Source organism: Physeter macrocephalus, chromosome 9 (genome assembly GCF_002837175.3).
Source record: "Physeter macrocephalus isolate SW-GA chromosome 9, ASM283717v5, whole genome shotgun sequence".
Classification (NCBI taxonomy): Eukaryota; Metazoa; Chordata; class Mammalia; order Artiodactyla; family Physeteridae; genus Physeter; species Physeter macrocephalus.
This window is the reverse complement of record NC_041222.1, coordinates 5211855-5225941: the sequence shown is the minus strand read 5'-3', so window position 1 is coordinate 5225941 and position 14087 is coordinate 5211855. Positions and strand designations below refer to the sequence as shown.

At 39.9% G+C, this 14087-nt stretch overlaps 2 protein-coding genes across 5 annotated transcripts in view; one reads left to right on the top strand and one right to left on the bottom strand.

Annotated features, from left to right (window-relative positions):
- The window catches only part of FBXW2 (F-box and WD repeat domain containing 2), a 73699-nt gene extending 64433 nt beyond the window's left edge, over positions 1–9266 (bottom strand). For 3 of the 4 annotated variants that reach the window (XR_008618168.1, XR_008618167.1, XR_008618169.1), the window contains exon 1: positions 3369–9142. Coding sequence is in view for 1 of the 4 variants with exons in the window: in XM_055087007.1 (XP_054942982.1) it covers positions 3369–3858 (490 nt within the window). In the remaining 3 variants the exon portion in view is untranslated. Of the gene's footprint in view, positions 1–3368; positions 9143–9236 lie in introns of those variants that run through there. The other variant, XM_055087007.1, reaches the window with a different exon arrangement.
- Positions 9267–12047: 2781 nt separating this feature from the next.
- Positions 12048–13906, top strand: B3GALT9 (beta-1,3-galactosyltransferase 9). The gene has a single exon (XM_024126475.3). It carries the CDS (start codon positions 12591–12593, stop codon positions 13563–13565), a length of 975 nt encoding a protein of 324 aa, XP_023982243.1. The 5' UTR covers positions 12048–12590; the 3' UTR covers positions 13566–13906.
- The last annotated feature ends 181 nt before the right edge of the window (positions 13907–14087 follow it).

The window sequence follows — 14087 nt, the reverse complement described above, 5'->3', positions numbered from 1 at the left end:
TGTTCACAATAACAGTACACATAGGTGTAAACATCTGATTACTTTACCACCTTCTAAGCCACGCTTGAGCACGTGTTCAATATGTATTACTTTAAATCACAGTCCTCTTATTTCGCCTCTGGATCAAAGTTTGGGTATTATATTGATTTTTTAAAATGTGTAATTACAGATAAGTTACTTCCATGATTTTTACTTCATGACAGAATACTGTAAAATATGTCATCAAAAGAGGACCTGGGTGTGACAGAAACAAGAAACACTAGTTTATCTGAAATGGAAAGCTCTGAACTCGGACCTTTTTCTGCTCAAAAATCTTTCATAGTTTATAGAAAACTGTCCAAATACATGTTCCTGGCATTCCAGGCTTGTGAAAACACAGCCCAAGCCTATATCTTCAGATTATACTCTAGGAGTCTCTCCCTAATTATATTCTAAGATTTCAGCCAATATGGGTTTTATTTTCATCCTCCATGCTTGGCCCTTTCGAATGCTGATATTCCTATTGGAAAGCTCTGTGTATCTCAACTCTCCAAAAATCTATACATTCTTCAAGACCCAACATAAACACTGCTCTACTTTCCCAAATGGAAGAAATCATTCCTTCTTCTGAACAACTATATAATTTTATTCCCTCATACAATTCAATGGTATCACTTTTTTGGTTGGTCTCTCTTTTAATTAAGATATAATTGACATATAACATTATATTAATTCCAGGTGTGTAATGTAATGATTTGATATCTGTATATACTGTGAAATGTTCATCACAGTAAGCCTAGTTAAATATATCATTTGATCGTACCTCTTCTATAGCTCTCGTTTTCCCCATTCGACTATAAGCCAGAGGTCACAACACAGCCACTTACAGGTTGAATATGACCCAAACACAGTATTTTAAAATTCTGAATAATACTTAAAAATTAATACTTTTTAAAAAACAAGGATATTTCACAAAAATTTAGACTTGGGGCTTCTCTTGAAAAGTCAGCTCTGACAACTCTGAGCCTGAATCCCACATGGCAATAATTTACTACAGTGGAGCAGCAGCTATCCACTTCAGTGTTTTCTTATTAGCCACAGTTCACACAGAGACTTTTACTTAATCAGGTTACCTTCCTGATCCCAGTGTGTACATTCTCTGAGGAAAGAACTGCTCTAATTCAGCTATGCATGCCCTCAGTCTGTCACACAGTAGGCATTTTATAAATATATACCTACTGAACAGCACAAAGCACAAGTTTCCTTTCTTACCATTTCAGAAATAAGCAGAATAACTACCTCATTCAATCCATACCATGTTAATTTTTAGCATTATCCATCTTTTTGGTAATACTGTTTTATTGCTTGCTTAAGGGCTAATCTGAGAGTCACTGTAAATTTATTGCCAAATTCAGAATTTCCCAATTCAACCACAGTGAAAATACAAGCTCTTAAGTAACAAAGTGATACAAACACGTTTAATTCTATTAACAAATATTTCTCACTAGTAACAGTCCCAGGAATGCTGCTTTAAACTAATGCTTTGGATCATTTTCAATAAACAAAGCATAATTTTCCATATGCAAACCTGGTGAATTTAATCATACTAAAAATAATATAGCATATAGACCCAACTGGAGAATAATCTTAAAATGCAGGGTTGGGTCCACAGTTATCTGCAGATATTAACTGTCCAGGTAGTTAAGGAATTCAGTGAATGTATTCCATTTACTTCTGTGCCAAGTAACAGGTTTTACGGCATTTTAAATGCGAAGTTTAACAAGAAGTTAAAAAAAAAAAAAAAAAGCTGGAATTGGTTCTGCCAGTATTGACCCAAGTGTGAATAAATGCCAAGCTCAAAGGCAATATGGCATCTTAATCTTTAAAAAAAAATTACCTGCCGGTGATCATGACGTGAAAAGGATATTGAAAAGCCATCACCACAGCTGGGAAAGTACATCAAAGTATAAAAGAACAGATGATGCTCTTCCAGCAATCAGGCTTTTTATAGGACAGGGAAAATAACGTAAGCACGGAGTAATTTCAGGACGGCAAACAAACAAAACCATGAAATGCCTTAAATTTAATGTTTATTTTATAAAACTGACAGTGTCTAGCATTTCAGAGAATGTCACCATGTGAGAAAAGGTACATCCTCAATTAATAAAGAAACGCCATTTTAAAACAATATTGAGAAATCATACCTCTCTTAATTATTAAAAATATTAAAACTGAGTCTGGTAGGACTCTGAGGGAGAAGCAGGTTACTTTAGACTTTGCTGTGGGCATAGCATCAATCCAATACATCTGGAAAAGACACTTAAGAGGAGCTAGAAAATCATTCATACGTCTGGATCTGGTGATTCTACTCTGAGGCTTCTGCCCCAAATAAATAATTCAAGGGGAAAAAATAATGCAAACAAAAATATTCTTAAAAATAGAAACAACCTGAATATGCATAATACGGAAATGGCTAAATAATTATGATATATTTACACAAAGGAACAATATATACTATTAAAAATGACAACTATGTAATTTAGGTAATACTCAAGTGTTTATTAGAAATCATCCTGGATGACTTCTAATCATCCAGAACATGGAATATCCCTATACTATATATATTATATACGATGGAAGTGAATAGGCATTGCTATCATTGATTAAGAACTGCCTAGAGCCATTCTAAACTTTGCTTGAGAATTATTTACAACACCTATCAAAATGTATTGCCTAAAACATAGGCACTAATTGTAATCACAGGTAGAAACACATGCCCATTGTAATTGGAAGATACACATAATTCTAATTTTAATGATTACATTTGTTATAAAAAGTTACCTAACTACTTGCTTAGTTTTAAAATACCCAACTGTCTTCATTCCCATGCCCAAACTCTTCTAATTCTTCTCACCACAGGATCTTAGAGCAAGAGAGAAATATCTCCTTTTCCATATTTTACAGACAAGGGAACAAACACAGAGAGGTTACATAATTCTTCCAAAATGACCTATCTGCTAGGACTAGACAGCAACTTTTCTACTGCTTTTTCCCCTAAAATCATAGCTGATAGAAAAAAAAAAAACAAAAAACCCCAACATGGAGGACTGTATATGGAAGAAAAGCACAGAAACAAGTAGAGCTTTCTGACACACATCACGTTTAAAAAAATGTCTGGAACCTTCCTCTCATAAAATTTTATAAAAATAATTGTCTTCTCAGAGTGAAAAAGGATAAAGAGGAGAAAAACCAGTCAGGGATGGAGGGATAATGCCATTATAGATATCTTATATAATTAACAATTGCCATTCTCAAGGCTGTGGAGTATTTTGTTCTATTTGTAAGATTACACTCTATGAAATGCAAAAAAAAGTTCCAGGCTCTCTTACCTGTACAGAGGAGTCCATCTTTGTAGTAAAGTGCATACACTCTGGCACTGTGTCCAATTAATGATGAGGTCTCAAAGGCTTCATGGTCCTCCAGTTGCTTCATTCTCAAAATAGCCTTCAAATAAACCTTCTTCCAGTGCAAAGCGTCCTGAACAGAATCATCTATCTGCCAGCCCAAATTTTTACAGGCAGTCTGCCACACCTCTGTACAGGCACTTATCACCTTATTCCACTGTTTAGAGACGAGGCAGCATGTGAGTAAAGTCTGAGGATCGAGCCATTTTAACAAATAAAAACTGAGCTCCAGGGGAAGGAGTTTGAGGAAGTCCCGCTTGAGGAGAGTCTCCAGGTTATTGGAGAGATGCCTGAGCTGGACTGCCCCACTCAGACTAATCAGGTGATCCAGAGTTTCATTTTTCTGCAAGTCCGTCAGAGAAAGAAATGTAACAGAAATGTTATCAAGCCATGTCTCAAAGTCCTTTCTCTCCATAAGGTTATGGAAAAATTTACCTGTGGCACATCAAAATATTGTATTAGTTCTGCTCAAAATGACCATTCAAGCAAGACTGCTAACAAATGAAGTATTAAAAATTAGTGTAAAAAACTTGGCATTACAACATTATGCTTAGTTATATTACAACTTTACAGTTAATACACTGTATTTATCTGAAAAATTTCCATGCACACAAAAGAAAATACATTTGTGAAATCATACTTTAACAAATCATGACCTCCAAAACATAACTCAATGAAATTTATGCTGGTGTGTGCGTGATTTGCTCCTTTTGAAGTCTAGCACATGCTACATGCATCTTCACGGTAAAAGATTTACAGAGTATTCATTCCTTATGAAACAGCGTATTCTATACAATGGGACTCCCATCAAAACCATCATAATACCATTTCCTTAATACACTCTATTTCGGCCCTAAAATCATAAAAATAAGCACAAGGAAGTGACAACCAGAAAGCAAGTCTCCGGAGCAGTAATTTGAGACATTGGTCATCAAGCTAGGTACAACATGACCTGTTACTAGAATCACAGAACTGACCACTGGCTTTTGCAATAGATGTTGAGGCAAAAAGGTCTAGGGAAGAAAAATAAGCAGGTGCAGTAAGTTATACGGCTCATGTATTCTGGTTCTTCCACTTCCTTTATGGCACTGCCTGTTATAACGTGAATTACCAAAGGTCTTATCTGGCCTTACATAGTCTGTTTTTATAAGCCTCAGATGAGCTGGTGACAACTCTTAACCTCATGTACCCCAGAGAGCCATGAGGGTCCTGGAAGCCTGCACAAATAAGACAAATTAGTAACCCTGATGCTTAAAAAACACCCAAAGAAAGGGACCATCATCTTCACTTTGCAGATGAGGAAGCTGCAGGTCAGAGAAGGTAAATGATTTGCCTATAGCCAACAGAGCAGACTGAAAGCCAGTGCTCTCAAGATCAGTACTCTTCTAAACACACCAAGTTGTCTCTCTCTGAAGCCAGCTACCACCAGGAGAACTGCAACCTGGCGATAAAATCTGGGAGCACCGAGTCTGATTATATACCACCTTCCCCTTTAGGGCTAGATACAACAAAAAAAATTTACAAGTATCCAGCAAAACATATTATGTCAAGGTGTCAACACACTCTTAACAACGGGGACTAAACTAACAGGAAGAGAACAAAAAATAAAGCAAATCACGTAAAAACCATCTTTCCCAAGATAGGCCATGTTGGTAGATATTAGTGCTGGGTGATGGGTACATGGAGGTTTTTTATTCTATTTTCATATGTTGAAACATTTCAATGATTAAAAAAAAAAGAATAAAAACTTTCCTTCTAGTCTGATCACTCAGTTTCCCATCAGATTATCATACTAATTTTAAAACTTTATGTCCAAATTAAGGGCTTCCCTGGTGGCGCAGTGGTTATGAATCTGCCTGCCAATGCAGGGGACAAGGGTTCGAGCCCTGGTCCGGGAAGATCCCACATGCCACGGAGCAACTAAGCCTGTGAGCCACAACTACTGAGCCTGCGCTCCAGAGCCTGCAAGCCACAACTACTGAAGCCCGTGTGCCTAGAGCCCATGCTCTGCAACAAGAGAAGCCACCGCAATGAGAAGGCCCCGCTCGCCGCAACTAGAGAAAGCCTGCAAAAAGCAACAAAGACCCAATGCAGCCAAAAATAAATAAATAAAATAAATTTATTTTTTAAAAAAAACCTTTATGTCCAAATTAAGGTAGAAGAAGAAAATAAACTCTTTTCCATATGTCACCTAGATCAAGGTCTACACAAATATCCAGATCTCATCGTCTAACTTTGTTAATGTTAAGGTATGGAAAAATCATTTTCATTAATTTCCCAATATTAAATTTGGCGGGAACGTTATCAGACAAAAAGCAGTCAAAGCAAATAAACCTCTTCCAATCACATCATCTGTTGTCTAATATTTTTGAACAGTGAATGGACTTTAACCCTCAGGGTTTGGGCTAGGTAGGATTTATTAATTTAAGGATTTACTTGGCTGCCAAAAAACGATGATTTCACCAAAAGTTTTATCAACTTAACACAAGATAACAAGCCTCTTGGGACTTCCCTGGCCGTCCAGTGCTTAGGACTCTGTGCTTTCACTGCCAAGGGCCTGGGTTCAATCCCTGGTTGGGGAACTAAGATCCCACGAGCCACTCGGCACAGCCAAAAAACAAAACAAAACAAAACAAAACAAACAACAAAAAACCAAAATAACAAGCCTCCTCCTTTTTCTGTATCCTAACAACCTTTTATCTATAATATTTCTGGAAAAGTTTTACTTTAAAAAAATTATTCACAGCAAGAGCAAAAAAAAAAAGTTTCTGTGGACATTCACAAAATGTCACAACAGCTAATTAGTTAATACTGGCCAATTAAAAACATAACCAAAACATCTGCCCAGGCATCATTTTTTACAGTGAAGAAGCAGGGGGGTTTCCTCTATCTCACTTGCACCGCCACACACACACAGTATGCCACAGGTCCATCACAGAAACGCTGACATTTATGTAAGACGAACTGTTACTTAAATGGACACAACGCCAATTTATAATACCCGTGAAAACAATATCATTACCAAATAACTAAGAGACATCATACAGCATGCCAAATCAATGTACCCGTGACACCACAGAGATTATGGGACGAGTTTTCCAACGAGCACCTTTAAAAACCCAGCCATTTCTGATATTTACATACTCTCCTAACTCCTAATAAGAATTTTTCTTCCCACTCTTACATTAGAAATTGCCCTTTAAGCTACTGAACCCTTTACGGGAGGCTCTTTTCCAGTTCTTTATCTTTCACTGTCATGAAAAAGGCGTCTTTTAAAAATAAAGCAGGCCCCATTAACTTTGCAGAATGCACTATTAAAAAAAATCAGCTTTTGTTTCTCTAAAAAATGAACTGACTCTGGAGAGAACTTTCTTAAGGTCACAGGTCTAAACTGAACTCTTAGAGAGCCTCTAGGAATATCATGTACTGGCAGCAAAGGTCCCATGGGGAAAACTTCAGGAAGTGGGATTTCAATTCAACTGAAGGAGGAGCTTTTAAAACACCAGAGCTTTCCAATAATGGAACAGCTGCCTCCACAAGTGGTGAGCTTCCAATTACTGGAAATGGTCAAGGACAGCTGGATACAGAGGCAGAATGAGGTAAATGAAAATGCTTTGGAGTCAGTCAAACCTTTTACTGATTCAGCCACTTCCTATGTGATCATGGACATGTTCAACTAACTTCTAAGCTTCCGTTTTGTCATCTGTAAAATGGAAGCTAGCTCACCTTGAGGGCTGTGAGAATCAGGACCAGAGTAGGGACATGCCTAGCACAAAGCCCTTGTAAGTTTTATAACTATGAATACCTGGCAGGAAAGCTCCAATAACATCCCTTTCAACCCTATGACATTACCACAGTTTATCTTAAGATGGCTTAAAATATACAGACCAAAAAACTCAACTGCTCAAACTTACTGGGAATTTAATTTTATAATTAAGGGCAGTTACTGACTTGAGGCTATGATTTCCCACTAGGTGCATTTTCTCTCCAACCTCTCCACACTCCATGGTGTCTCATACTTTTTTTCCCCCTCACTTAAGACTAAACATTAAACTTGCCCTTCTGCCCTCAGTAGTAACAATCACAAAGCTCTGAAACAGGTGGATGATGAAAAGCTTCCTAAACTGGGAGATGGGAGACCTGGGTTTGGTCTCTGGTTCTGCCATTAACTCCCTATGTTCCCTTAGGCAACTCTCATCTTTTTTTTTTTTTTTTTTTTTTTTTTTGCGGTACACGGGCCTCTCACTGTTGTGGCCTCTCCCGTTGTGGAGCACAGGCTCCGGACGCGCAGGCTCAGCGGCCATGGCTCACGGGCCCAGCCGCTCCGCGGCATGTGGGATCTTCCCGGACTGGGGCACGAACCCGTGTCCCTGCATCGGCAGGCGGACTCTCAACCACTGCGCCACCAGGGAAGCCCAGGCAACTCTCATCTTTGTACTGGTCTGACAGACTAAAGTACTACTCATAGATATTACCTCACTTGATTTTCACAACCTCGTGGAAGGTATCAGAACTGCCCTTAACTAACAAATGAGGAAATCTATGGCCCCAAAGGTGGAGTGACTGTCCCACGGTCCCACAGGAAGGAGCAGGTGCAACATCTTTCCCAGCCCCCACCCTCCAAAACCAAAACCAAACGAAACCTATACTCCCAGGTGTTACTAAAGATACAACATTCTCGATTAAACACGATGAATGCATTTTCCTCTCCTCCCTCAGGACCCGGCCTAATCAAGAGAGAAAGCAAGACACTTGTTGCCCTTAGCTTCATCTTCCCTCTCTTTTCTTATCAAGTATAGCCAGCAGTTTAAGAGTACAGAGGCTCTGAACTTATCTAAATGAACTTATATACTTATATTCTGAATATTGAAGAAGCTAGTAACACTGGTTGCTTCCAGAGAATGCTGGAGGGCTGAGGAATAGGGGTGAGGGTCCCTTTATGAATTTAAAACCGTGTGAATATCCGTTCTATGTAAATCCGCCTTCAGTTTTAAGATGAATTTTTAAAAGCTTTGAAAGAATACAAATAATGTTTCTAAAATAAGGGCTCTGCAACCCCACTTGTTGCTGGGTGACCCTGGGCAAATCGCTTCACCCATCTCAAGCCCAGTTTCCTCACTTATAAAAGGTAACCACGAACAGGTAACCCTACAAGGGTTTTTACGAGGAATAAACAGGATAATGCACTTAAAACGTTTAGCACAGTACCCGCACACTGTAAGCCTACAAGAAATGCCGGTTACCATCATTATTCAGCATTCACCTTGTTATCTTTATTGCAAGCAGCACTCCACATACACACCTGTTTCCATGGCATACCCACAATTATGGCGCAGTCCCTCACATTAGTACAGCGCTCGGTACTTCATAAACCACCTCTCCACACTTCATCATCTTTCAAACTCATGGCAGCCCTGGGACATCACTGTTAACTCATTTCGCAGCTAAGGAAACTGAGGCACTAGGAGACAGTCACTCCGAGACTCAATTCTCCCATCTCTAAAATCAACTCCAGATCCCTTCAACCCGTCCGTCGCTCCCGGGTCCCCTGCTCCCGGAGCCGTGTTCCGCGAGGCACTGACCTGAGCGAGCGCCCCGGGGCCCGGGACCTCGCGCCGGGCTCACACCGACTAGGCGCGCGCGGGCCGCCAGAGCCCCGCAGCGGCCGGGTCCGCTCCGCAGCCATGGCGCCTGCAGGGAGAGAAAGACAAACAGCCCGAGGCGCGGCGGGTCAGCAGAGGCGCGGGCGCCAGGCAACCCCCTCCCCGACCCGGCCCCGCCTCATATACAGACCTGGACCTGCGGCCGCCGCTCGGGGTCCGCAGCCTCACAAGGGAGCGGCTTCCGGTGCTGCTGCGTCATCTCCGCGCGTCCTTCCACCCGCGGCGCGCAGCGGACGCGGCTGCACTTCCGGCCGCGCCTGCACTTCCGGCCCCGCCTTAAAGGGGAAGTGGGAGAGCTGAGGAGCGTAGAGGGAGGCGGAGCATGCGTAGGTCTGCTTAGACCTGTGGCACATGGACCAAAGTTTACTTCCAGGCTGTACACACGAATTTGTCCCGCAGGTTTATGTCCGTCTTCCAATCTGATCTTGCACCGACTGTGCGGCACTTTTTATTATGCTTACTTTACGGAGGCGAGAGAGAGAATTTAAGAGACGTGTCCAAAGTCAAACAACGCATAGAGATAACATTTATATAGACAATAAGACACCCGTATGTCCAGTTAGTGGTAGAGCACATCTAGGGTACTTGAAACATGGGAAATAAAAAGTTGATTCTTTGTGGTGGAAACTAAGTATGGAGTCCAGAAAGTCAGGTCTCAAGACAGCAGATTTGATTTGGTAGGCAACAGGAAGCCTCTGTGAACTTCGAAGCCAGAGAGTGACTGATGACAACATTACAAGAAAATTTAGGAAGACATGGGTACACAGATTGGATAACCTTTATGAAAGAAAAGGCAGTGCTAAGGTAATCAAGAAAAGCAGGCACCCCTATCTATTTGCAGCAAATGGTCTCAACCCCAGCATGGTAGGAGTTTGATGAATGAAACTGAAAATTCCAGATGGAGCTGCCCCAGAGACAACATTGTTTCAACCTCTCATGGACAAAAAAAACAAATTGTCTAAGTTTAAGCCCAGAGGCTATCCAGGAGCAAAATTTATGGCTCATTAAAAAATGAAAAGAAAATTGCAAAATAGAATTTGTATTTAATTAAACCCAATACCTGTGTAATCATTCAAGTTAGTATATGTAAAAATTCCCTCTCATTTGAATTTTTTTTAGGATATATATTCCCACTTTGTAAAAATCTCCAAGATTGCACAATGATTGTTGAGAAAACATAGACAACTTTAAAATGTAATGAATTATTCCTAGCCAAATAATTATAAAAACTGTTATGAATGGCAGGTAGGAAGATCAACACGCAAAAAGAAAAACATGAAATATGGCCTGGCATAGGAACAGAATGTTCAGTACAACTGCTTATGTGACAGGAACATAAAAATATGCTGGATGTTTTTTCTTTCCTTCCTTCCTTCCTTCCTTCCTTCTTTCTTTCTTTCATAAACTTGCTGCTCAAATGGTATTTGGAGTAATTCCTACACATTCACACAACAGGAAAATTGCAAACATCAAATGCTTAGTTTCTCTGATTCAGGCTAAAATGGACTACATGTTGTTTTCCATCTTGAGATAAAGTTGCCTGGGAAAGGTAGATGGATGACATATAAGTTATTTAGGAATGTTCTTCCATGGCCTATACTAGGAATTCAAAATCCTTCTTGATGAGACATACACCAAACCACACCATAAGTTTCTTTGGGTAGAAAAAAAATGCACCCACTAGGGATGGCAAGTATCCCTTGATACTTAACACATTTGTTGCATGTGCAGGTACCAGGGAGCAGAAACTACTCCAACTGTTTAGTTTCTTGAGATGCACTCCTTCTGTGATGATGCTATGGAGAGATGATATGGGTGAACTAACTGTTCTTTCAATTCCCACACATACTTCACCAGGCACTTCACCAGGGTCATTTTCAAGAAGTAAATAAGGTTGGAAGCATTTGAAGAGGTTTGCTTTCTAGTCTTTGTTCTGGATTCACTCTAGCTGTAACATGATCAGCACTTGCTGTCCTATGGAGCCAGCAGGTATTCTGGGACAAAAGCTCAGGTTGATTGACAAGAAACCTTATCCTTAAAGTCTCAGGCACAAGGTACTGTACCTCAATTGCGGTTAGACTGAGTGAACCTGAGATACATTTGGGCATACTTTGGCATCTGGACTCAATAATTTCCAAAGCCCTGAAATCGTTCACAGACAACATGCAGGCAAGTTTCTTATAATCTTTGAAGCATTTTATATCTATTAAAATAAGCTTTTAGTAGGCTGAAGTTTCTTCTGTGTGTAAATCATCAGAACTGAGAAAATGGAAAGGAGTTCAGATTATAATTGTGAGAGTTTGTTTTGCTTTGTTGGTTTTTCCTATTCAATAGACACGGGAAAGTAAACGATGGAACTCAGGATTCTCTAGTGGTTAAGAGTGAGCTTTGAAATCTGACAGATTTGAGTTCAAATCATGGCCCTACCTCACCCTCTTATTCACTGAGAGATCTTGGGCAAATTCCTATACTGCCTGTATGCTCAGCTTAAGTTTGAAGATAACATGTCTGAAAGGGATATTACCAGGGCTGAATGAGTTCAGGCATGTAAAGTGCTTAGCACAGTGCCTTGCCCCCAGCAAGCGCTCAGGAAGAGGTAAGTGTCATTAGGGGAGTCTTTGTTGATTGAAGCTCCAACGAATAGAGATTTAATTCCTCCAATGTCCCCTGGCTCTGTTATATTGCAATACTACATTGTATATGCTCTTCCAGATGGAAAGTTTCCATCTCCTTTGATGAGGTGGAGTAAGCTTGGCACAGGTATGTCCTAGATCTCTGGAGAGGTGCTATACAGATAGCAGGAATCTGCCCGTATTGATAGACGCGTCAGATGGATTAGGGGACATTTTCAAAACAATGTCAGAATTTATTGTTAAATTGAAAAGTCATACTAGAAGAATGTAAATGTTTGATAGTAGCCATTGTTCAGTGGCCAACAAAAGCTACCACTCCATTGAAAAACAGCCCTTGACCTTTGACGTTAGAGAAGAAACTGATCCAAGTGCTTCAATTCCAGAAAAAATATCATATATTTTCCTGTAGGCTTTTAGCAGGATGGCACTTGTTACTTTATATCCATGTGTCTATGTCTGATTTCTCTTTGTTTCCCCAGTGTCTAACACAGTGCCTCCTATATAGTAAGTAGGCTTTCCTCCAAGTAAGAAAACAACCAACATTTTATTCATGACGCCTGCTGTCCAGGGGGCCATGATATAGTGGGAGAGACAGATAACAGAACTAAATAATAAACACTTAAAACAGTGTAGCGCTAAGTGCTGTGAGAAGTACATACAGTGTTCAGTGGGGACAAAAACAGAAATGGAGATGGAGCTTGAATGTGTCTTCTTTTATTTAGGTGACATTCTGCAGACTTCGGACTCACCAGTGGTGTTTCATTCTGTTTAATGTTATTCTATTTCATGCCTTGCTTTTTGGGGCTGATTTTGTGGAAGAATATTTTCTGCATGCTTTGCCTTATGTAGATATGAAAGTTCTTGAAATTAAGGATAAGGCAAGAAAATTGAACACGGAGCCCCTAAGAAGTAATCTTTCCAAATACTATATCCTGAGCCAGTCGGAGGTGTGTAAAGGGAAGAACATATTTTTGCTCTCTCTTATCTTCAGTAGCCCAGGAAATGGAACAAGGAGGGACCTCATCAGGAAAACCTGGGGTAATGTGACCAGTGTCCGAGGGCATCCCATTCTCACACTGTTTGCTTTGGGAATGCCTGTTTTGGTGACTGCCCAGCAAGAGATAGACAAAGAGTCCCAAAAGAATAATGATATAATTGAAGGAATCTTCTTGGACAGTGCTGAGAACCAAACTCTGAAGATTATCACCATGACGCAGTGGGCTGTGACTTTCTGCCCTAACGCCCAGTTCATTCTCAAGGTTGATGAAGAGATGTTTGTCAATCTACCAAGCTTGGTAGACTACCTCCTCAATCTGAAAGAACACCTTGAAGATATCTATGTAGGAAGAGTTATCCATCAGGATACACCCAACAGAGACCCTAATAGCCAAGAATTTGTCCCTTTCAGTGAGTACCCAGAGAAGTACTACCCAGATTACTGCAGTGGTGAGGCCTTTGTTATGTCCCAAGATGTGGCTCGGATGATGTACGTAGTTTTCAAAGAAGCCCCCATTATGGTGCCTGCTGATGTGTTTGTAGGAATTTGTGCTAAATCCATTGGCTTAATACCCATACACAGTTCAAGGTTTTCTGGGAAAAGCCACATCAGATACAACAGATGTTGCTTTAAGTTCATTTTCACATCCTCAGAAACTACAGATGCTGAAATGCCCCTGGCATGGAAGGAAATTAACAGTGGGAAAGAATGTACGCTGTTTGAAACCTACTATGGGCTCATTTCCTGCAAACTTCTGACATACCTTGACAGCTTTAAACTTTTTCACATGGGTACCATAAAAAATAATGTCATGTATTATGGTGATTAGGATTTCTTTGTTTTTCTTAAAAGTGTGTTCTTTAAAAATTACCTCCTACCTTGTTACAGAAAGTGTCCCTCCTTCCTTGTGTTTTATGTAGTTTCTCTGAATCTTTAATTGTACTCAGCAAGTTGCAGTGTTCTTAGTGCTCTGATGTACTACATTGAATTGAGATCTCATTTTAAGAAATTTAAGTTGGTGTAGTATGATTCTTTTCAAAATAATACCTTCTGTCTAGAAAAGAGAGAACATTAAACTTAATTATAACCAAGAATCTTGTTTCTCTTTACAATTAATGGACTTCTAAAAATCACATTCTATGGAACTGTCATGACTCAGTGATAGCAGCTGTGACTGATTTTTGAGAATTCTCAGAATTAAAGGAAAACGCTAAATAAGGAATTTAACAAAATGTTCATCTTGTCTGTAAGAGGAAACATTTTAGTAATCTGGGTGGTGGAATTACACTTAAAAGTTTTAGCTACCTAGTATATATTAACTTAAATCTCACTAGTGTAAAGACTTGGATAT